This window comes from Drosophila bipectinata, chromosome XR, assembly GCF_030179905.1.
Source record: "Drosophila bipectinata strain 14024-0381.07 chromosome XR, DbipHiC1v2, whole genome shotgun sequence".
In the NCBI taxonomy this organism is placed as follows: domain Eukaryota; kingdom Metazoa; phylum Arthropoda; class Insecta; order Diptera; family Drosophilidae; genus Drosophila; species Drosophila bipectinata.
This window is the reverse complement of record NC_091735.1, coordinates 19,339,514-19,362,140: the sequence shown is the minus strand read 5'-3', so window position 1 is coordinate 19,362,140 and position 22,627 is coordinate 19,339,514. Positions and strand designations below refer to the sequence as shown.

The following is a 22,627-nucleotide window of genomic DNA, read 5'->3' as shown; positions in this document are numbered from 1 at the left end:
GGAAGATAAAAGTCGAAGGATGTCTACAACAATCAAAATTAAAAACTTATTCTATGATTATTTTTTAAAAAATTATAAAAAATATTAAATGTTACAGTGACAAAAGAAATTCCATTTTCATTTCATTTTTTCAACAATATACTAGCCTCTTTTTTATATTTTAACCCAATATTTCCTCTCAGTGCCCACCACTTATGCAGTTCCCTCCCCTTACCGCCTTTTGGGAGTTCATTAGGAGACGAATGTTGAAAATAAAACAAAAAGCGAACGAACACAGGGGGCACAGAGTGGGAAAAACAAAAGGCAAACTGCAAGATACAGGTGACAGAAATACAGGTGGGTGGCACAGGTGGCAGGTTGGCACTTCCATCATTCACTGATTGCACTTATTAGTGATCCCTGATCCCTGATACCCGATACGCCCCAGCAGTTGCCTCCCCCCTGGCTGCATTAGGTTGTTTAAATGTTGAAGCATTACATTTTTAATTTGATGGATCAACAGAATAAACGAATCGAATCGAAAGCAAAGCATCCCAAGAGTCTGGGTAATTGGGGAATCTGCATTCTGCAGATGGATATTCTGCTTCAGTTTGACTTTTGGAATTTTAAACTCCCCCCCATTGATTGGCAAAAAAAAAATGGAGAAAATAAAGGAGTAAAGGTAGTAAAATTGTGAGAGTGCTAAGAGCTTCTACTGAATGTCCTGAATATGTCATATTTGTGGAGAAGCAGCAGGACCTGGCGTATCCTTTCTGGGGGTCTCAGGTGTGGGTATGTTCGTTGCCAGATTAAACTAATTGGGAATCATTTGCATTTGCATAGCGGAAAAGTCTCAAGTTTTATAGCTGCCAAAGAGTTGGAAGTGTTTACTAATTTTTTTTTGGAAAACAAATTTCCTTTTAAGAGAAAAAAAATAAATACACGTAAGGTTTTTAAACATATAGGCACTTTAAACTGGTTTCTTTTGAGAATTATTCATGGAATAATTTGACCTTTCTTTTGTAAATTCCAAAGTAGGTAAGTTTATAATGTAATTTTTCTTATATAATGTAATAGGTTTATAATGTAATAGTTAGGTTCTTAGTTCTAAGTTTTCTTAGTTATATAAATAATTACATATATTTTTTTTCATTTTATATTTTATATTAAAAAGAGTGTTAAACTTGAAATGGGATATGACTGGGCAAGGTTCACCAACTACTTAGACTTAATAAGTCGATGCTTCAATCTTTATAGATAAAAAGAAAATACATAGCTTACAAAAATACTATATTTTACATAATATTCCAAATAGTTTTCATAATAAATATATTTTGTAAAGTTTTTAAAGTAAAGTAACATTAACATTGTGTTAAAAATTTAAGAAACTCAAAACACACTAAAGCTTATCCCAAGTTATCCTTCTACTTATATAAATTAAGCTTAACTTTAAGTTTAAGATTTAATTTTAGTAGAAAAGGGGTGTTAAATTTGTAAATAATACCTATTATTTCTTGAAGCTTTTATTAATTTATTAGTGACATTTCCCTTAAAACTCCACACATACTTTGAAAATTGTATGAATTCTTTCTCTTGAAAGTCTTAAGAATTTTCTTCCTCTAGACTTCCTAGACTTTGATTTAGTTGCTAGCTTCAATTTTTAGGTTTACTAACCTTTTCCCTATATGTGTTTATGTTTCATACCTCCTTAAAGTCATTTGTTGTTCACCCCCTTTAATTTTCCATGGACGTTGCAGTTGCATTTGCTTTGAGGCAACCTTCGTGCATTGTTGAGAATGATGATGATGATGCTGATGATTCTGATGGAGCTGCGTTTTAAATCCGCCTGATGGTCAACATTTGCCGGCGTGTCCATTGTCCTGGTTTTCCTCCTGCAGGACACAGGAGACCCCCTCCTCATGGCCACTATTTTTACCTCCCTCTTATTGCTGCCGTGAATGGTTTTTTCGGGGGTATTGGAGGCCATTAATCATGTCATGTAATGCCGCCATAAATCCAACAACAATTTTGCTGTCCAGCGTTGTAATAAAGCAGAGGGGTGCACGCCCTCAACCGCCCCCCCTTTTTATGCCACGCCCCCCTGACTCTATGTCCGTTTGTCCGCGTGTCCGCGAGTCCGTGTGTCCGCTCTCGTCCGTTTTGTCCGTATGTGTTTGGAATCCCCTTTTGTCCACATGGCGGCCTGGGCACATTGCATTTTATTAAATGACCAAATGAAAAGTCGCGCTTGTTGTCTGCCTTACTGACAGGCGGTGGCAACCAAAAACAGGGGGCGTGGCACGGAGGCAAGGTGGCCATGGGGGGCAGTGGGTGGCCCCTGGGCGTAAGGCAGGGTTGGGGGGTGGTGGCCTTGCATATTTGCGGCGCGCATTAAATTTGGCTGACAACGGCGCATGAAACATGGCCATCAATACGATCATGTCGATGTATCTGTGTGCCTCGCCTGCTTTTCGTATCCGCCAGATACGCCTTTGTGTATCTGTGTGTGTGTGTGTGTTTGGCATGTGGGCGTGTATGCAAACGCAATATGGCGACCGCAATGCTTCGGGTATTTCACAAACGAGCTGAAAAGTGTGGAGAAAAATCAAAGAGGGGGTCGCGGCCGGTACAACGACATGGAGAATTCAAGGGAAAAGCTGCGAATTGCGAAAAAAAATCCATACATATATATATGTAAAATATATATACGTATATATCGGAAAGAAAAACAGGGAGAAATGCCATAATGCAAGCAGCAGGCAATAAAACAAAAAAAAAAAAACAATTGAGTGCTAAAAACCAACAACAACAGCAACAAAATTACATGGCCCAAAGGAAAAGGTAAAAAAAAAATCAGAAATCAACAAAAGCAATAATATAAATATAAAGCATTTTTGATTTTTTTTTTAACAAGAAAACATAAAAACAGATGTAAATTTTAAAACAAAGAATACATAAATGCCTTGAATATATTTTGGCGCCCAACATTGGTGTTTATATCTTGGGGGATATATTTTATTGGGAATACATTTTTTAAAAATGTTTTCAAACGAAAAAAATGATCAAGTTGATCTTTTTATGGTTAGTTATATTAGAAATTATAGATGAAATATTTAAAGTCTTAAAACAATACTTGAAAACTAGCTTATACTTGGGATTATCACGGTACTTACGAAAATACTTTTACTTTGACAAGAATGATTATTATTTACTTTAAGATATTAAGTATGATATGAGATATATGTTTATATTTTTATAAGTTATTAAATTTTATTTAGTTATTTAATTTCTTTTTAAATATCTTTAGATCTTTACTTCCTATAAGTCTAAATATTTATATGCACATATGTACATATGCACATATATATCTATATGGCCATCTTATTAAGCTTTAGAAGCTCTATTGATATGATAGCTCTATAATTTTTATAAAATTTATGTTGACACTATACGTTTATTTAAACCCGGTACTCATGAAGCATCTTAAAGTCACAAAGATAACAAAGATTTGTATTATAACTTCCCTTTTTCACTCGAACTGTTTAATATTTAAGCTTTTAATATGAAAGACATTCTTTTTTGCCCTCTTGGTTATTATGTTTAGACCTTATAGAAGTAGTTACTTACTACTTAAGGTTTTAAATACTTGAGATATTTTTGAGACTTAATAATATACATACATATATTCATAGCCGGTACTCATGAAGGACTCCTTTTAAAATACCTTTAATACTAACAAATACTAGTAACTAAAAACAATAAACTTATCTTAAGCTCTTAAATCCTTAAACTCTAAATTCACATTAAAATATTCATACCCTGTACTCACAGATCATTTCTGAGTAACTCTCTTTAAAAAATATTTCCTAACCGTTTATAGTTTAAAATTTTAACTATTATTAACCTTAAGCTCATTATATTACGCCACAAATTTTCTTAACCCCATAATTCTTACAAATTTGTATCCCAAAACTCCAAACAATAAAAACTCAAAAACTCAACCATATGTATGCCTTTCCTTGACTTCATTTTTGGTTTGCAACTAAAACGTTTCAAATTGCCAACCGCGAATCCCGAAATTCTCGCCAGAAGTTTTTGTCACTTTTCGGCATATCCCCCTGTCATTTAACCCTTCTATAGAAGCCCTTTAGCCCCCTTGATATGCCCGTCCCCCTACTATGGAACGCCCATGGTTTTTGTGTGACAGCCGCATAACACTTGATTCGATGAATGACAGGCAGCGGCTAATGCACTTTTGCAACCGCAGCAACGTCGGCAACTTGAAGCCGTCAAATAAATTGCCAAAAAATTCCGGCAGTCGGGGGTTAAAAGGTGAAACAATTGCAATCGCCAGACAAGGATGGGGTATAGAGAAAGAGACCGAGAGAGAGAGGGCCATAGAACTGGCCGGAAACTTTTTATGGCTGTGGAGAAAGAAAGCGCTGCGACGGCGAATGAATGTCACTGTGAACATGGAGCGACATGTGCACTTTATGGGTGGAAAAAATAAGGGGCGTATAGTGGGGGAGTGGAAAAAGCTGGAGAGAGAGAGGGGGCAGAGTGGGGTCGACGGTGCATGAGCCATGAAGCGACAAAATCAAATTGCGTTGCAACTGATTGCGCATTGCTGCAGAGCCAGAGATCGAGCAGAGGTTGTTGGCTGCACTTTCTCTATGGGGTATCCCTGTTTTTCAAAGAAATTTGTTACGAAATTTAAAATTTTAAATATTTTTTATTTTTTAGAGAATCTTAAGGCATTAAAGTTAATTGTTTTTTTAATAATACAACATTTTCATTATAGGAGAATGCTATTCTGAACAAATTTTGTCTGAGCACTACTCTCCTATATCGTGATCTCGTTATTTCTTATACTAGGGGCTCAGAATGAGATCTACATTTTAGGGCAAAAAAATAAACACATTATTAAACATATTTTCTTAGGCACAAAAATAAACTCATTATTAAACATATTTTCTTAGAAACTAGATGCTTTGTAATGAATTATTTTGTACAAACTTGTATAAAATTTAAAGAGCTATTATTTTTGAAATTTTATCTATATATCAGCTATATATCTGAAAAGCTTATTACTTATTCTTATGATTTTTCGAATATTTCTTAAACATTTTTAGAGTATTATAATCGTTGGCTATTTCCTGGTTTTTGCCAATTCTTCTCCGTAGCTTTGTTGTGTTTTTTTTTAGCGAGCCCCTGTTGTTTTTGGCCTGACTCTGTTTTTTTTTAACCAGGGCGGTGGCTGACAGTCACGGCGGCAGCTGTCACTTGGACAGTTGTACAACAGCAACACCAACAACAACAACAACAAAAGCAACTGCAGCAGAAATAACAACAACAACAACAACAAGAACAGGGAGGCAGAGTGAAACGAAGCAAACACTAACAACAAAAAGCGTCGCGACAGTGACATGAAGGCATTTTATTGGCAACAGAAGTGGGGGTGGTTGGGGTGTTTTGGAGGGGGGTTAGCTGTGGAAAAATATCCTAGAGTTGCATTTTCCCGTAGACAAGAGTGTGGGAAAGAGATGGAGCGACAGTGCAACAGCAACAACAACAGCAACAACAATAACAGCGGTCAGTCAGCAAATCAAACGAAATTACAGAGAAACCTTTTCCCTAATTGTTCGGCTAACACTTTTCCGAACTTTTCCACTTTGCCGCCGACTTTTCCACATTTTCGGCCATTGACCGTATGGAGCCACCAATTTGCGGTTAATTAAGGCCAACTAATGGCCAAAAACTGTTCTTATTTGGCCAAAAAGGTATTAAAAATAGCCAGAAGTGCTCATCAGCGCCATGTCACACGCGGCGTATACGTGATATAGACGGAAGTGTGGGTTGGGGGGTTCTTAAGGGTGAAGGGGGTGTTTGGGAGGATTAAAAATACTTGAATATAAATAAAAAATTATGTAAATATTTAAAAAGCTACAAAATACTAAAATTTTATCTTGGTATGCTCTCCAAAAATGGTCTTTAATTTCCCATACTTTCTGCTCCAAAGCTCCATTCAATCGCTTTAAAATCCGAAATAAACGGCCCAGACCCTAAATGTATATATACGTAATTACTTGTATGTGTTAAACCAGCAGATTAATCAGATTTTATCGCCTTTATTCCGGACAAAACTCTTAATAAACCTCGATCGCTGGCAATTGATGATTTAATGCACTTCTGGCTGCTGCGAGCGAGCTGTTTGTGTAAATGGTATCTCCGCAGGCAAATAATAAATAATCTGAGCTGCTTCCCCCTTCGCCCCTTGGGGGCAAGCTTCCCCTGCATACCCCACCCCCTTCTAGAAATCTGCACAATCACATATATGAAAATGGAATCCTGGCTCCTGGCTAGCCACAGACAACACTTCACTTGCAGTTGCAGTTTGCAGTTAGCCGAACTCCTCCGGCCACACCCCCTGGTGTCAGTCACGCCCTCGCCCCCTCTTAGCCCTCCAGCTGTGCCGCCGCCAACGGCCCTCCTCCTCCTCCCCAGGCTCCTCCACACACACATGTCAGCTTAGCAGCGCCATTTTGAAGGCACTGGGAAAAATTTTTAATTTTTGGTTGGTTTTAAAGAAAATTTATTTTAAATAATTTATATTATAATATATTAACTAATATTAAGTGATTTTGATTTTAATTTTTAGTTCTAGGTGTGATTTGATTAATTTTCTTACAGTTTTTTAAGTTAAAATAATTTCTGAAAGTTTTACCTTAAAGAAAATAGTTAAAAAAATATTTTAAATTTATTTAGTATAAAAATTGGTTTCAATTTAGCATTTTCATATTCAAAAAAATATTTCCAAGCTCATACAAGTTTTCAATACCATTTCTGTTAATATTTAATTCGATTATTTTAATTTATTATAAAAATATTTATACAAAATTCCATATCTAACTCTAATTCTAACCTGCACTTTTCTATTCATTTCTATTCTTTTTCTATTCTGTGCATAGATAACCACAAAAATAATACCTGATTATTGCCTTAAGCTTTGTTTTAAATTAAATTTAAGGAAATATTAAGAAAATAATAGCCTTAAAAATACTAAAAATATTCCGAAAAACACAAAAAGAAGTAGAAATCGGTTCATGATGTTTTTTTTGGGAAGAAATTGCTAAAGAAGCTCTTTCTAGGCCTAACAGAAATATTTTAACTACCAAAATTATCTACCTAAAGGTTCTAAATAAGACTCCCTATTTTCGTCCAGTGCACTGCGTGTGTGTTTGTTGTGCCTGTCTGTTTGGTCTGTGTGGATTATTTGCGCGAGTGAATATTAAATTTGAACCGCAACCGAACGAGCCAAGCCGCCAGGAACAGCCATTCACGCGGGGGCTGAGCCGGGGGTGGAGGAGTGGGTGCAGTATGGGTAGGCGGTCCAGTGGGTGACGGTCGAGTGGGTGGCGGTCCACTGGGTTGAGATTCATTTGGTGGATTCGACGGATTCAGTGGCGCCCGGAACGCAAGTTAACTTCCGCTCTTGTGGCTAGACAGAGACAGTCGTCAAAATGAAGAAAGAGAAAGAATGCTGGTGGCATAAACTCCAATTATTTGGCATTGTCCGGACGGGGGGAGGGGAGTGTGGGGAGAGTCGACAAGGGGTTAAGGTTGTATTGTTTTTTGTTGTGTTGTGTGTGTGTGTTAACCCATTGCAGCTGCTAATGTAGTGGCGTTGTTTGGCGGTCACGGGTAGGCATGAAAAAAATTTCATGGAAATCATTTCGGTTTTATATTTCTTTTGTATCTTTTTTCTTTCATTTTAAATTTTTTTAAGGTTCTTTTTTTTTTGTACATGAATGAAAACAAATTTGCAACTTGTTAGTCAAAGGTCAAACATGTAAATGCAATACACACACATCCACATCCACATTCTGTTCGAGGGCTTTCGGAGGCGTTAAGGCGGGGTTATCAGGTGATGCTAATGGATTTAATAAATACTGATGGCTTTAATAAAGTTATTTTAGCTTCGTGTGGCTGAGCATTTTCAGTTCGCAGTTGCATTAAAAGGGTTTTCGAGCGGTTTTCATATTTATTTTATTTATTTAGTTCAATTAATGATATATGGCATGGGTTTTGGCTACAAAACTTTCATAGAACTGGTACTTTTTTTTACAAATTAAAGTTAAAAAAGCTTGCTTATATTTGTAATATTTAAGATTATTTTAAAACAAGTGATTTTTATGCATTTTTCAAGTTTTAAAATTTGTAAAGAAAAAATAATGGCTTATAATTGCATTTACTTGGTTTCTGATTTCTTTACTTAGCAAATAAACATTATTATTCTTATAAATTACTTAAGTGTTTCTACAATGTTACATTATAATATTTAAGTTAGAATATTTTTCATAAATTTTTTATAGATTGGATAGTAAAAAATAAGTAAGATTTAATCAAAATATATAGAATAACCTAGAGTTAAGAGTTTAGGGGGCTAGAGAGTAAGAGAGTTACAGGTTTCTCTCGAATTTCTAAGAAGGATCTTAAAATTGTGAGCAAGTATTTTTAGTTTTTTCAAAGTAATTTTTCAAATAAGGTAGAAAATAAGATAAATAAAAAAAAATCCATAAATCTATTCACCTGATTCTGTCTTTGTGGACACGGATCTGGAAAAGTTGAAAAATTCGATGATTTATTTTGCAAATGACTGGGTTCTGCCGACTCACCTATGCTTTGCGTTTTCGGCGTCGTCGTATTTTCAATATTAGGCAGTGGAGTTGTTAGGACCTCTCCAGAATTTATATCCAATTCCTTTGTTGTATTTTTCAAGTTTGTTGGATTATTTGTATTCATTCCTCCATTCTTTACTATATCTTCTAACTTTGTAATGCCTTTGCAGAACTGATTTGTCAACGTTGCAAGTTCATTTGTCTTCTTTAAGTCACTAATTTTATATTCTACCAGGTCAATATAATTGTTGTGATTTGTTAGATTCTCATATTTAACTTTCTTATCTTTAAGTTGACTCAGCACTTCCGTATATTTATTTTGCACTTCCAAGTTATATTTCACCTGGGCATATTTCTCAAGATCCTCGCTCTGCAAGTCCGAATATTGCTTCAGAAGTTCCGAGTAGTCTGTCTTGCACTTCGAGAGCTGGGCAAGCTTCCTGTTGCTTTTCCCGAAACAGCGAAGAAGAGGCTTGACAATAGGGTAACACTGGTATTTCTGCTCCTCCGAGAGATAGCTGGACTGTGGAATTAAAATCTAAATTTATTTTTAAAATAAAATAACACTAAAAACGGCTATTACTTGTTCCGATCCTAGGGAGGCCGAAGCAAGGAAACCCACAGAAAGGAGGGCCACTGGAAGAATCATCTTTGATTTTTTTTTATTGAACTAAACTTTCTACTGAAAGAGTCACTGGAAATATTTCAACTGATGCTGGGAGCTTCGCAGCTCCAGGTTTTTAAAGCCATGCTCGGCCTTAAGCTTGAGCTTCATAGTTTCTGATAAGGAGATCAGTCTTCAAGTGGGTGCTGTCTATGGAATTGGGCACTGGGGTAATGGGGAAAAGAGGGGTACATGTGTGGCAACATATAGTAAAGCCAAAATATTCGACAGACATATTCAAGGGTTAGGTGTCAAGGGTTATTAAAGATTAGAGGGAGGTGATGAGCAACATAAACTGGTTTATGGTATTCTTTTATTGCTCTTTATATATATGTACATTTAACAGTTCAGTGATAATTTGAATATATATTACTTAATAAATTATTTACCTTGATATTATTGTATTTCTTATTATACATACATATATTATTATTTAAATAGGTACAAACGACGCACAAAGAAATGTCAATCTCAAAACTTCTGCATTAATTGAATAAATAATATATATGTAAGTGCATACAATAATGTACATATGTATATATATTAAATAATATATACATACCTCTGTATATGAGTCATTACTGAGCCGTTGATTGTATAGGTTCGTGAAGGGTATAATTACTATTGTAATTGTCCATAAAAACTATTGTCCATAAATATTTGTTTTACCACCATTTTTTTATTCAACAGATCATATTTATTTTTTATTAATTTCTTATATTTTCCAATATTTTTTAACAGTATCATTAATTATTTAATAGACTTGAGTCTAGTCTCATAATAACCAGATGAGAAACCAGGCTGATACATTTAGTTTGATAGACCGCTCTAATGGCATCCCCCCCTCGGGCAATATTTTGAGGCCCGCCTTTGGCTATTTATTTGAGCGAACAGAATTCATATTAATTTTTGTGTTTATGATGTTGTAGCGGGCAAACTTATAAATATTTACTTACATCCGGTCGAAAATGCGTTAGACAAAAACGAGGGCGAGGAGGACGATGACGAGGATGGGGAGGGGGAGGGGGGATTACAGGATTCGCGGCTAAAAGTAAATAAAATGTAGCAGGACCTCTTTGCACTCTGATATCTCACTCTCTCTCCTGGGTTTCGATTTGCGAGCGACCCTTCACAAAATCTGGTCATATCCATCGGCCCTCTATCACTCGGCACCCCAGCACCCCTCCGCCATTCCACCCCCCGGCCCCGGGGGCTTATCTTTTTGGGAAAATCGCTAACAATAAATAATTTATGTGCAGCGGCAAATGATAATGAAAAAGCCACCCCAATGCAAAAATACCAACCAACAAACAACAAAAAGAAAGAAACAAAAAAAAAAAAAAGCGAAATAATAATAAAGTGAAAGGACAGGGGCCAATGGGTCGACCTTCTTCCTGCCATTCCATATAAAATGTATCTGCGGATGTGCAAATGTATCTGTATCTGCAGTATCTAGAGTGGCTTTTATATGGCGGATATGACTGGGATATGGTCGGTCTATATCCATAGATGTGTGTATGTAACTTTTTAAGGCGATTTTCCCAGCGGCCAGTCGAGTGGCATTGAAATTGCTAAATTCGAAATTCGTACCAACCAACCAACCAACCACTTCAGTTTCTCTGGTGGTTCACTGGCTCACTGTCTCAGTGGTTGGGATCTGTGGTCTGGGTGTCTTCCCAACATTATCGTCCATATGCAGACGCACTTATGATGAATGTTCGCGCGCCGTCTCATCCTTTTTACATATTTTTTTTCGGTTGGGCTTGGTTTTATTATTTTTGATGCATACCCCCCGACGGGTATTAGATAACCAAACAATGGGGTAACGAAAACAAAGACAAGTTGTTAAAAAAAAACGAAATCAGAGCTAGTTCTTTACCCTTTTAGAGGAATAGGTGGCCATTTTTGAAGGGAAATATATTTATGTCAAGGTTAATATGAGGAAAATATTGTAAATAGTTGCTTAGAAATTATAATACGACCTATTAAAATAAGTGATTAACTACTATGTATAATAAAATATACAAGTAGATTTAAATAGAATATTGCTAGAGTAGTACTAAAAAATGGGGTAATACTTCTAGAAAGGTTAGATATTCAAAAACAATTCTCAAAAACAATAACTCAAGGGCTTATATCTTTATTTAAAAAGCCCTTATTATAGACCGCGAAAAAAAAAAAAAAAAAAAAAAAAAAAATAATCCTATAAACCTTTCTATCATTAACCTTCTTAAAGAAGTTGTTTCTTTAAGAAGAAATAATACTCGGCATAGGAAATTTCAAATAATTTAAGAACTTTTAACTTGAATTCAGTTAACAGATCAGTTGGCTTTTAGCTTTAGAATTTATAACAAAGATTTAACAACTATTTTTGTTTTTCATTTTAAAATTGCAGCATAAGATCAGGGATTTTTTGAATAATATTTTAGTGGCCTTGCATCAAGTGAAGTTTAGAAACAACCTCTTATACGATCGCTCTTCTCAAAAAGTAGTCCATATCTAAGTGACTCTTTTAAAGAAGTAAGGTCTATAAAGCTTCCAGTACTATAATAATATACAGAAACAAAATTTAAACTTACCCCCTTCTTATAGACAATTAAAAATCAATTATCAATTAAAATCAAATCAACAATTTTTAATAAAACAATAAACTATTTGCCATAATTTTGTACTGATTTTCGCACAAACACATTTCGCTCATCAGAAGGTTAACAATTTCCTGTTTTGGTCCTCGTCTGTTTTTGGATAATTTTGTTACAATTTTTTTGTGTTTTTGGGTTTCCAGTGGATGGGGTTTTTCTTTTAATTGTTGGGGGTTCTGTGAAAACTGTGTTGGTTGGGCAGTTGTAAACAGTGCCGTGTCAATCGATTATAATGGTGTCGTGTAGTGATTTTCTTTATGAAACATCCGTGGGTGCTTGGGTGCTTATGTGTGTCCATATATGAGCTTCGGGTAATGCTTTTGTCTTCGTTTTGAAATGAGAGCCGGTTGGGGATCTCATAGAAAAATAATTCGTATGTATTAAACTTTGTTGGGTAATGATGTCTTGTGAGTTCCAGATGGGGGGAGCGCCAATTAGAGGTTCTTCTTCTTTTGCAAATCGCGCTCCTTCTTATGGGCCAGTATCTGTTCGTCGAGCTCCTCAGTTCGATGTTTCAATTGTACGGAAATTTTCTCCAAACGCTTGCGTATGTTCTGGCAGAGGCTGACAATGTGTTCCAGCTGCACCTTTTCTGTATCCTCCTGGCCAGCATCCTGAGCAGCCGCCTGATCTTCGCTATCGTTGGATGTGTTATCTTCAACTTCTGGAGCCTCCATTACGTCAACGAGTGAAGCCTCGTCGATGGCGAACGCATTCTCGTCGACCTCCTCCTCCGCCTCGGAGGATAAACAGATCAGATCGAACAGCGATAGGTTATCGTCCACCTCCTCCTCCTCCTCGTCGTCGTTGGAGTCTTCGCACTTCACCTCCAACACTATTTCATTTTTAGCCTCCACTTCCGCCATGGACATCGATATCAAGGATACGCCCGCAGTATTCTTACCATCGCCATGTCGTTTAGCCGACTGGTCCTCATCAAGATTCAATTCGGATCGTTTGTATTCTTTTGGTTTGGGAATTCTGCTGCTCGACATTTTAGTTTATTTCTGATTCTCGAGGATAATACGCAAATTTTTCATATGCCTTTACAAGTAATAAAATTAACTAGAACAAAAAAAGCCAAGAAAATTGATTTAAATTCGACTTTGAATTTGATTCGACTTTGCCTTCTGACGACTTCTCTGTGAATGGTGACCGAACCTAGGCCTCAAATCTAACAGGGGCATGACTTTCAAGTCAGAGCCTACTTGTGATGCATATATTTTATTTTTGTTGCGTTAACTAATAACTCTTCCAACACTAATCTTAAGAGAGCTTGTAAAAAAAAAAAGACGGACATTCGAGCTGGCCAACAAATCATATTACAAAACTTTACACGCTTAAAAGCGCATGTAATTGGCTTTTGAAATGGACGCGACCACCTCCAGTATGAGGCCAAAGGTTAACACGTCCTGTGCTCGAAAAGGACCCTCTTGATCCTGGGATGCTAATAACAATAAGTGTCGATGTCCCAGCGCCACCACACACACCCTCATGCCGGCCAGGGCCAGGACGTCTGTGAAATATGAGGAGCAGCCGTGTCGCAGCAAGGACACACTGGACACAACCCTTGATTTTTTTTCTGTTTTTTGTGATGCCTCCCAGCCACCCACACTTTTCGCCTGTTTCGTATCCTTTGGCTGATATCCTTTCTGTCTGTTTATGCCCTAACAAAGGGTATTGTTTTTTTTTTGTAGAAGGAAAGCTAAAGAGCTTTAGGTTGGGTTTTTTAAGGAAGTAGGAGCCGTATCCGTGGGTCCGCATGTCCGCTTGTCCATTGGTGTAGTTTCTTAAGTTTGTTCTCTTTTTTATTTATATTTCTATATAAAAAAATAGGAAAATCTGAGAAAATGTACCTTTAGAATATATATTTCCTGTAAATCATATAGCTTTGGTTTTTTAGCTTTAAGGATCCTTGTCCGTGTGTCCGCTTGTCCGCCAAAATGTGGTTCTCCTTAGTTTCGGTTAAATTCAAAGCTTTTGTTCTTAAAGGTGGCATACAGTTTGCTTTTCTTAGCATTTGGTATAAGCTAAACCCAAATCGGTAGGTAGGAACTATCTGCTGTATTCATAAAACCAATAAAAATCGTTAGGCCCCAACTTGTAGGCCTTTTCTCTACTTATTATAATTATCCTTATTATATCCAAAAAAGAGTAATTAACTTTCGTATTTAAAAGAAAAAATATTTTTTTTTTGTTTTTATTTGTATTTCATTGCTTTTTCAGCAGCTCTTTTGTATTCACCTCACTTGGACTCTTTTTTTTTGGTTTTTCGAGGGGGGGGGGGGGGGGGGGGGGCTGGCTTTTTTTTTTTGAAAAGCCACCCAAGCACTTGTCCCTTTCAACAAAAAAAAAAACCAAACAAAACCAAAAAAGGTTTCAGTATCCTATTTCTTAGTTGATAATTTTTTAAGGGGCTTAAATTAAAGGTTTTTAGATTACACAGAAAAGTGCCATGAATTCAATTAAGGTCTATGGATTGTAAGCGCTACTTAGGTGTGTAAATTAGTTAAGTAAATTATAGTTCATTTTTTAACAAGGATTTACAGTTAAAATTAATTGGTTTTGGTTAAGTTATGTATTTGTTTTCTTTTTTTGAGAAATTTACAAATTATTTATTTGTTAAGTTAATGGCTTATGTTTCTTTTAAAAGTAGTATTGAAGGTTTAAGCTTAGACGAAAGGAGTTATGTATATAATTGCCTTTTTAAAGATTTATTTTGGAAGTTCTTTGGCTTAACTAAGATTAAAAAGCAATTTATGTTATTTATTATTTAAAATATTGTACTATTTCTACCGATTATTAATTTTCAAAATTAAATAACTTTTGAGAATATAGTTTCCAGAGTTTTCTTAAAGCCATGAAAGAAAAACAATAGGATGGATTTTTGTAAGTGTTCCTAAGTTATATAATCCATACTACTTTAAAATAAACTAATAATATTAATCCTTTATATATAAAATAGGATTTTTATCTTATAGTTTACAGTTTCTATAATTTTTTCAAAATTTAAAAAAGTTTAAAAACAAATCTTGAAGAGTTCTGATGTCTCTTGAAAATCCAAAGAATGAAATACACCTTTTTTCTTCAGTCTTGTTTATATATCCCCCCTTTTTTGAGTGTTTTATTTCCAAAGTTTTCTAAAGCTTTCCGTTTCTTTTTTTTGTTTTGCTGGAAACATTTAACATTTTTCCACAATCACCAAATTTTGTGGACGAACTGCGCGTCAAATAAGTTTTTGGGTTTAATTTTGTGCTGCCAACAACGTAACGTTTTGTTACACCACCTTGTTGGTATATTTTTCGTTGTTCTCCTTGTTGTTTTTATTGTTGTTGTCGTTGTTATATCCTTGAAACTTTTGCTGTTGTTATTGTTGTTGTTGTTGTTGTTGTTGGTGCTAGGCATGTGCTCGTTGTAGCCAGTGACGTATATTTAACATGCCGCACCGCAACTCTGAACCACCGACACCCATCACAGTGAACACCTCCCTCAGCCTTACCGGACGGAACGGAATGGGACGCCAAAAGGACTCGCGCGCTAGCTGGTTGCCTTGTTTGGCCCCAAAAAGCATGCTACGATTTTTGAGTGTTGGCATGTTTGCTGTCAGAAAATTGTCAGAATCGTATGCAACATTGCCAGCCTGCGCTCTGGGGTTTTTTGTGCAACCATCATCCATCCATACTACCAACCTACCTAACTCTTTTTTATTTTTTTTGTATTTTTTTGATAAATTTTTTATTTTTGTGTTATTTTTTGTTACCATCGCATGCCAGTGAGCTAGATTTTTCATTAGGCTTGATGATTGGAAAAATTGACAGGCGCTTTTCAAAAGCGATAACTTTATAGCCATGTGTGTGTGAGCCGAATGTTTGGCCAGACAATTGACGAAAATCTATAACAACAACAGCAGCGGGTTCAGGCCTGTTTTTTGGTAGCAGCTATGCATAAAAAAAAACCATAAAGTAGGAGGAGAAAAAATAGCGTTATTGCACATGCCAATGCATTTTGGCCAAAAAAGAAATTGCAAAAAAAAAATTAAAATAGGCAGTAAATAGGAAATGATGTTATTTTTTTTAGGTTTTATTTCCACTGATTAATCAGAAAAAAGTCAAATGAGGGTTAAAGTTTTATACTAAGTTCTAGGTATATTTAGGATGAGCTTAGATTTTTATATTTGGAGTTGCCATTTTTGTTAAAGTAATAATTATATAAGTATTATATAATTATATAAGTACATATTTTAAATTCGCATATTATTTTAATATAATGGTATAGTATAGTGGTGTAGTATGTTTTCTTATACGGTTTTTGCCAGAACTCGCCTTTGTTCTCCTTATAAAAGCTCTAATGGCAATGTTATCGAGTTTTTCCATGGCTATTACAGCTTTTATCGATACATCGTGCTTAATCTGATATGACAACATCGTGAAAAGTATTAGCACTGTTATTGTTCCTTATTATTTATACTTATGCCACTAATATATGTATGTTATATTCCTCTTGTGGGTATGTGCTCTAAGTAATTTACTTATTACTAACTAGCATATATATGTATTTATTAAAGTCTATTTTTTGACAAGTTTATTTATCGATATGTGTATGGATATATCCACTAGCAATCCCAATGAGTCATTTAGCTCCAAAAGTAGCAAAGTAGTCTTTGAGAATTAAGTTTTAGGAGCTTGCACCTATTTAGCGTCATATTCGTTTGGAGTTCATCAGTACACAACGTTAGCAAAAAGTACGCTGCGATCCTTTTTAAGATTTTATAGACACCTGTCAGAATATATACATACATATATGTACCCACGCGCGTATATATGTATATGTAGGAAAAAAATTGTAAGGAAAACAAAAAAAAAAGTTTGAAAAATTTGATCAAAATTTTATTTCAGAATAGGAGTCACAGAAAATTCAAAATAGATTGACAGAAAAACAGAGAAATATTTTAGATTCAACAGAGACTCAGTGAGTGAGAGGCGAACTGACATAGGAACAGATTATTTTCGGAAAAAAAAGTGTAATTGGAGAAATTAGAAATAGAACGAATACAGGCCAACAATTTGAACCAAAACGTAAAGGACTAGGACATTCATACAGCACACAGAAGACATGGCATCGACATCATCACCATCATCATCAGCGACATCTTCAGCCTCTTCATCCTCCAGTAACAACAACAGCGATAACAATGAAAACAATAATACCAACAACAACAATGAAGGACCGCAAGTGCAGGACGCAATGAATCTCAATCCTCAGGAAACGATCGACGAGATCGAACGCAACTTGCTGCCGGTCATGAATCGGCTGTTGATGCGCCAGGAGGCGGAGGCACGAATGCGAGCCCTTGGCCGCCTGGGCACCCATGATCAACAGGATCCGCCGATAGTCCACAATCCGGAGCGGTACATGCGCCATGTCCTGGGTAGTCGACGGCGTCCCGTCCAGCGGAATGATGGTGAGGCTGGGGACGTGGGCGATATCGGGGACTTCAATCACGGCTTCGCCTTTGGCATGGGCATGGGCGTTGGTCTCGGACTGGGAATGGGGGAGCCGCACGTGATGAGTGTGGCGCGCCACGGCGGCGGTGATGCCGAACTGGTGATCCAACCCCAGGTACCGGGACGCATTGGCTTTGCGCAGTATCGCGGCGCCGGTGATGGCAATCGGGATTTGTTGACTTTGAATGATGTAATGCCTTTAAATCAGCAGCGGTACATACAGTTTGGTCATCAGGGAGCTGGACGAGCCGAAGGTGGCGGGGCAGGTGGTGGAGGACCGGGCGAAGGAGCAGGCGAGGGAGCTGGAGCTGGTCCGAGACAAGGTCCTGGAGCTGCGTTCGGACTGGGACCGAGGCTACGCATTGGAATCAGACTGAGAGGAGGAGCGGCAGCAGCTGCGGCGGCGGCAGCGGCAGCTGGAGTTCCACTTGAGGATTTCGGCGCCGGAGGAGAAGCTATAGAAATAATGGCGCCTGTTGGAAGAGTTAGACAAAGAGTTGTCGCCAGAGATGAAGGACTAGCTGGAGTTCCTTTTGAGGACTTCGGCGCCGGAGGAGAAGCTATAGAAATAATGGCGCCTGTTGGAAGTGTTAGACAAAGAGCTGTTGCCGGAAATGAAGGACTAGCGCCTGTACATGGTATCAATAGAGGAGCAGCACTACCGAGAGCTCTTGGGCTACCAGGGTCACAGGGAAGAGGAGAAGCTGAACCTGTCGTGGAAGTACCCGAAGCAGGAGTCTCTAGAGCGGCAAGACAGGCAGTGGTAGCATCTATAACCGAAGCAGTACCTGCGGTGGGAGCACCCGCAGAACGAAATCCGGAAATCTCATCTATAACCGACATACTGGGTACTCTGGCTGGAGGAGGACTCCCCGAGAGACGATTGGCGGAAAACGGACGAGTGCGTGCCCCTGCACGTGTCAGATCTCGAGCCGAAATGGAAGGATCTTTCTCTCGATTGGGATATGAAAGGCCTCGCGATGAATTTGATCCAGCATCCCTAAATAGTTTTTTTGGCGAAGAGGGATTACCAGTTGGAAGATCTCGTGCCGAAGTCGGTAGATTTCCGCTTGGAGGAGCTCGTTCTGATCGAAGAAGGTCCCCGTTCGGAGGAAGCTACGCCGATGTGGGATCACGCTCGCTCGGAGGAAACTATGCAGATATAGAAACACCCTTTCCTCAGGGTGGTTTCGGCGAAGGGGGTACATCCATTACCATGGAGCCAGGTTTTTCTCTAATGCGACCTCAGCGACTTCCGAGACCTCAGCGACCTCAAACTGAAATGGGAAGACCCTCTATGGAAAGAGCATATGCGGAAGTGAGAACTCCACCTGTAACAATGGGAGGATGTTCTGTAGGATGCACCCCTGAGGAAGTGGGAACACCTTCAGTGATAATAAGAGAATCATCTTCTCTTGGAAGAAACCTTCCGCAAGTGGGAGCACCCTCAATAGATACGGTCTCTGCCGAAGTGGGAACACCTTTAATAAGAGTGAGGGGATTATCTTCTCTTGGAAGAAACCTTCCGCAAGGGGGAACACCCTCAATACATACGGTCTCTCCCGAAGTAGGAACACCTTCAGTGATTGTGAGGGGATCATCATCTCTTGGAACTACCTTGGCGCAAGTGGGAACACCTTCATCAATAGTAAGAGGATCACCTTCATCTGCCGAAGTGGGAACACCCTCTGCAGGAGCACCAAGTTCCGATGTGCTTCCACCAGAAGTACCAGAAGATGTAGTAGCCCCCCTGGAAGTACAACCTGTAGAAGTGGCCTTGTTAGAACCAACATCATCAGTTACTGCGCCCCCAGTAGTACCCACTCAGGTAGACGTACCTCCATCTGGAGTAACCACTTCGAGTCTGCGCAACTTTACAAACGTCATCCGTGAAGCTTTAGATCGTGCGTTGGACCTGGAGATGGAAATACTAAGAGAAGTCGCACCTCAAGCGACCCAGGAAACCGAGAATAATACCATTATCGGGAATAATACCATTGTCGATAACAATACCGAATACCCGGAATCCCTACGACAAGCCGACGTCCAGTATATACTGCGATTGTGCCAATACATTCAACAGCTGCTCACCGAAATTTCCGAGGAGCTCGAATCCTACATGCAGAAGCTGTCGCTCCACCGGTCCTCCCGAGACCCCGATGGCGATGCTCTCTAGGATCATTAGCGTCGTCCCAGCACCGCGTTCCCCTCCCCGAAATCCAAGAAGAAGGAAAGTCACACCTCCCATCCGAAGAAAATAAATGAACTTTTAAAAAATGAGAAGAAGATCCAAAAAGGTAAGCCAGAAGTTTAAAAAATTTTTGAGAACAAATATTTTAGAAAAGAGGATAAGACCTGCAGAGAAAGAACATTATTTGGATTTGACAAAATTTTAGAGCTTGGATTGAAGAAAAAGTAAAAATGGCTGCTTTTGAAAAAAGAAATCTTAAGAAACTGAAGAAAAGGACAAAATTTCTAATGCTATATGCAATATTTTAATATTCTAATTTCAAAATTAAGAGTAAGACAACGTTTTCTTAAGTAATTGGAAAAAATGCTAAAAAACAGATCCTGCAAGTATCAAGCCCTAGCTAAATGGCTTTTTCGAAACTTTTACAAAAAAAAAGTAATGGAAGAAACAAGAGCTCGACAAAATTTTAAGTTAATTTTAAATAATTTCAAATTTTAAATCGAAAGGAGACTAACAAAATTCTCAGTACTATAAAGCCCTCTTGAACATATATGGAAAAGCTCTGCTCTTTTGAAATTTCCGGAAAATAATATTTGAATAGAATGGAAGACTATAGATATCCTCCACTTTCCCAGCCCCACCTGAAATGGAAAAAACGAAAAAAAAAAGGAGAAATTTACCATCGATCATTAATCATCAGTTATCACTAATTGTTGGCGTGTTTTTGACAAACAAATTATCGTATTGCGGCATTTTTGGGGCAAGAAGCATTAGGAAAAGGAATATATTATATAGTATATATAGTATGTGGCCAGTGTACTTCAGTTTTGAATGATGATCCTGCAGTCCCCGCATAGCCTGAAGAAGGGCGATGAAGAAAAAGATGTGGTGGATGTGCCATTGAGTGAGTGTCCTTTTGCCCCGTACTATGCCGCCGAGAAGCCCCTCCACTCCCCCAAAATTGCCTTCGATTGCACGTGTTATCCTTGGACGCACAATGATCATAATGCGATTAAAGAATGTGCGTTCCAACAAATGTGTGTATTTTGTAATTATTTTGGGTGGGTCCATTAAGGCAATACTTATCAAGGTATTATTTCCTTTTGAAAACTATAGAAACCTCCCTCGAAGTTTTGCAGGCATTTCGTGCATTTCTCCGTTTCAAGAGTCCTAAAGAAATGACATGCAAATTAGTTTTGTTCAAATGACTGACAAGTTGGCAAAAAAACAGACACACCACGGCGGCAAAAGGACCAAAAACGGACGAATAGTTGAAAGTTGAAAGGGTCACGACTGAGAGTTTCGGGGAAACGCGAAAAGCGAGACGCTAAAGGGAGAAAGGGGTTTTATGGCTAAAATATCGAAGCACACACACATCCACTTACACACTACAATGCAAAGTGCATAAATAAATACACAAATTTTCCCGAGACAGTCGTGCGAGAGGTAAATATGTATGCAGTAGTAGGATGGATGGGCGAAAAAAGGATGTTTTTATGGCCTCACTCCTTGCCAGCCCACTCCTTTCAGTTGGTCCAGTCTCTGACCGCAGTGAAAGGATTGGTCTCAAAGTCCCGAAAAAGGATTGATCCGGTTTTTGGGTTACCTGCTGGGCTACACAGGACCCAGGAGTGAGAAGACCGAGGTCTGAGGATGTTGCAAAGGACTGCCTGCACGCCCAAAAACAACAAAAATATTTGACAATTTAATTAGTCGAAAATTTGACAGGATTATCGCTGGGCATGCATCACATCACATTAAGTTAAATAGAAACCCACCCACAAATACACAGGACACTGGGAAAAAATACACTTACTTTCAAATTTTTAGGAGAGTTTGGGTATATTTTTGACTATTTTTTAATATATGTTTAAATTTGTATTGTTTTATATAGAGAAATGGATATTTTTCAGGAGTATTAAGAACTCACTTGTTTTTATTGAAAAGGGATCTCAGAGGGTCATTATAGACTGTATAGGGACACTACCTTATAACCAAGATCACATCACAGATTGCAGAAATAAATTTATACTAGACATCTAAAGTTTAAGAGAGCTAATATAAAAGAAAATATAAAATATAATATATTTTAAAATATAATTTAAAATAAACAATTGCCTTTAGGAAAGATAAACATAGCCTTTAATAAATGAGTATACCTACTTACACATATAAACTTTTATTAATAATATAATATGTATATTTATAACAGTTTCGTAGATTTCAACAATAAAAAGCTTAAATTTAAGGCTTTGAAAGACCGCATATAATTTTTTTGAAGAGATGAATATTAAATATTACAATAGAAAAGCATTAAATGAAAAGAAACCATATAAGCCTTGAAGAAATGTTAAATGTAGATTAGATTAAATGTAGAACAAAATCAATCGAGTTTCTTAGTATTTTATTGAAAATTTATATAAATGCATAAGCAAGCATGAAGCATGGTTAATTACGAATATGGACTATTTCCAAATAAATGTAATTAAAAAATATATTTGCTGAAAGAAAAGTTTACAGTTATCCAAAATTTCCAGTCTTATAAGATATTATAAAAGCCATAGTAACATTCACTTTAAAAGAATAAGCTTTACAAATAAAATATAATAGTTACTTATAGAAAAAATTGAAGTATCAGACTATAATATGACTATAATTAATAAAACTATATATTTTTTATTTTCCAAATTTTTCTTCAAGTGCACACATGTGATTCTAATCCTGCAAGAGTGGGTGATAGGATGCGTGTGTGCTTCGGGGAGTGGGGGTGCTTGGGCGGTTGGTGGTGCTCGTGTCCTGCAGCTTGTGGTCGCCGGTTGCCGCATCTGTGATAGCAATAGCTTTTGATCCACACAGCTGCTTAGTGGAAATTTTTTAATTAAAACGGCGCTTGGCTCATTTGCCTTTGACCTTTGACTTTGGCTCAGTTTCCGTACCGTTCAGTTCTTTTCACTTTTTCTGATTTTTTT

General features: G+C 37.4%; 1 protein-coding gene across 2 annotated transcripts; it reads left to right on the top strand.

Moving 5' to 3' along the window:
- The first annotated feature begins 16,647 nt into the window (after positions 1 to 16,647).
- On the top strand, positions 16,648 to 20,352 carry LOC138927771 (collagen alpha-1(I) chain-like). 2 transcript variants are annotated; one of them, XM_070283080.1, is made up of 2 exons: positions 16,648 to 16,805; positions 16,859 to 20,352. In XM_070283080.1, the coding sequence occupies exon 2, from the start codon at positions 17,076 to 17,078 to the stop codon at positions 19,641 to 19,643; it is 2,568 nt and encodes an 855-aa protein (XP_070139181.1). In that variant the 5' UTR covers positions 16,648 to 16,805; positions 16,859 to 17,075; the 3' UTR covers positions 19,644 to 20,352. The 2 variants fall into 2 exon arrangements, with proteins under 2 accessions (XP_070139181.1, XP_070139182.1); XM_070283081.1 differs by having other exon boundaries at positions 16,659 to 16,805; positions 16,864 to 20,352.
- Positions 20,353 to 22,627: the final 2,275 nt, after the last annotated feature.

Excerpts from the sequence above, each read along its gene's own strand:
- LOC138927771 (XM_070283080.1), top strand. The coding sequence starts at position 17,076 with ATGGCATCGACATCATCACCATCATCATCAGCGACATCTTCAGCCTCT.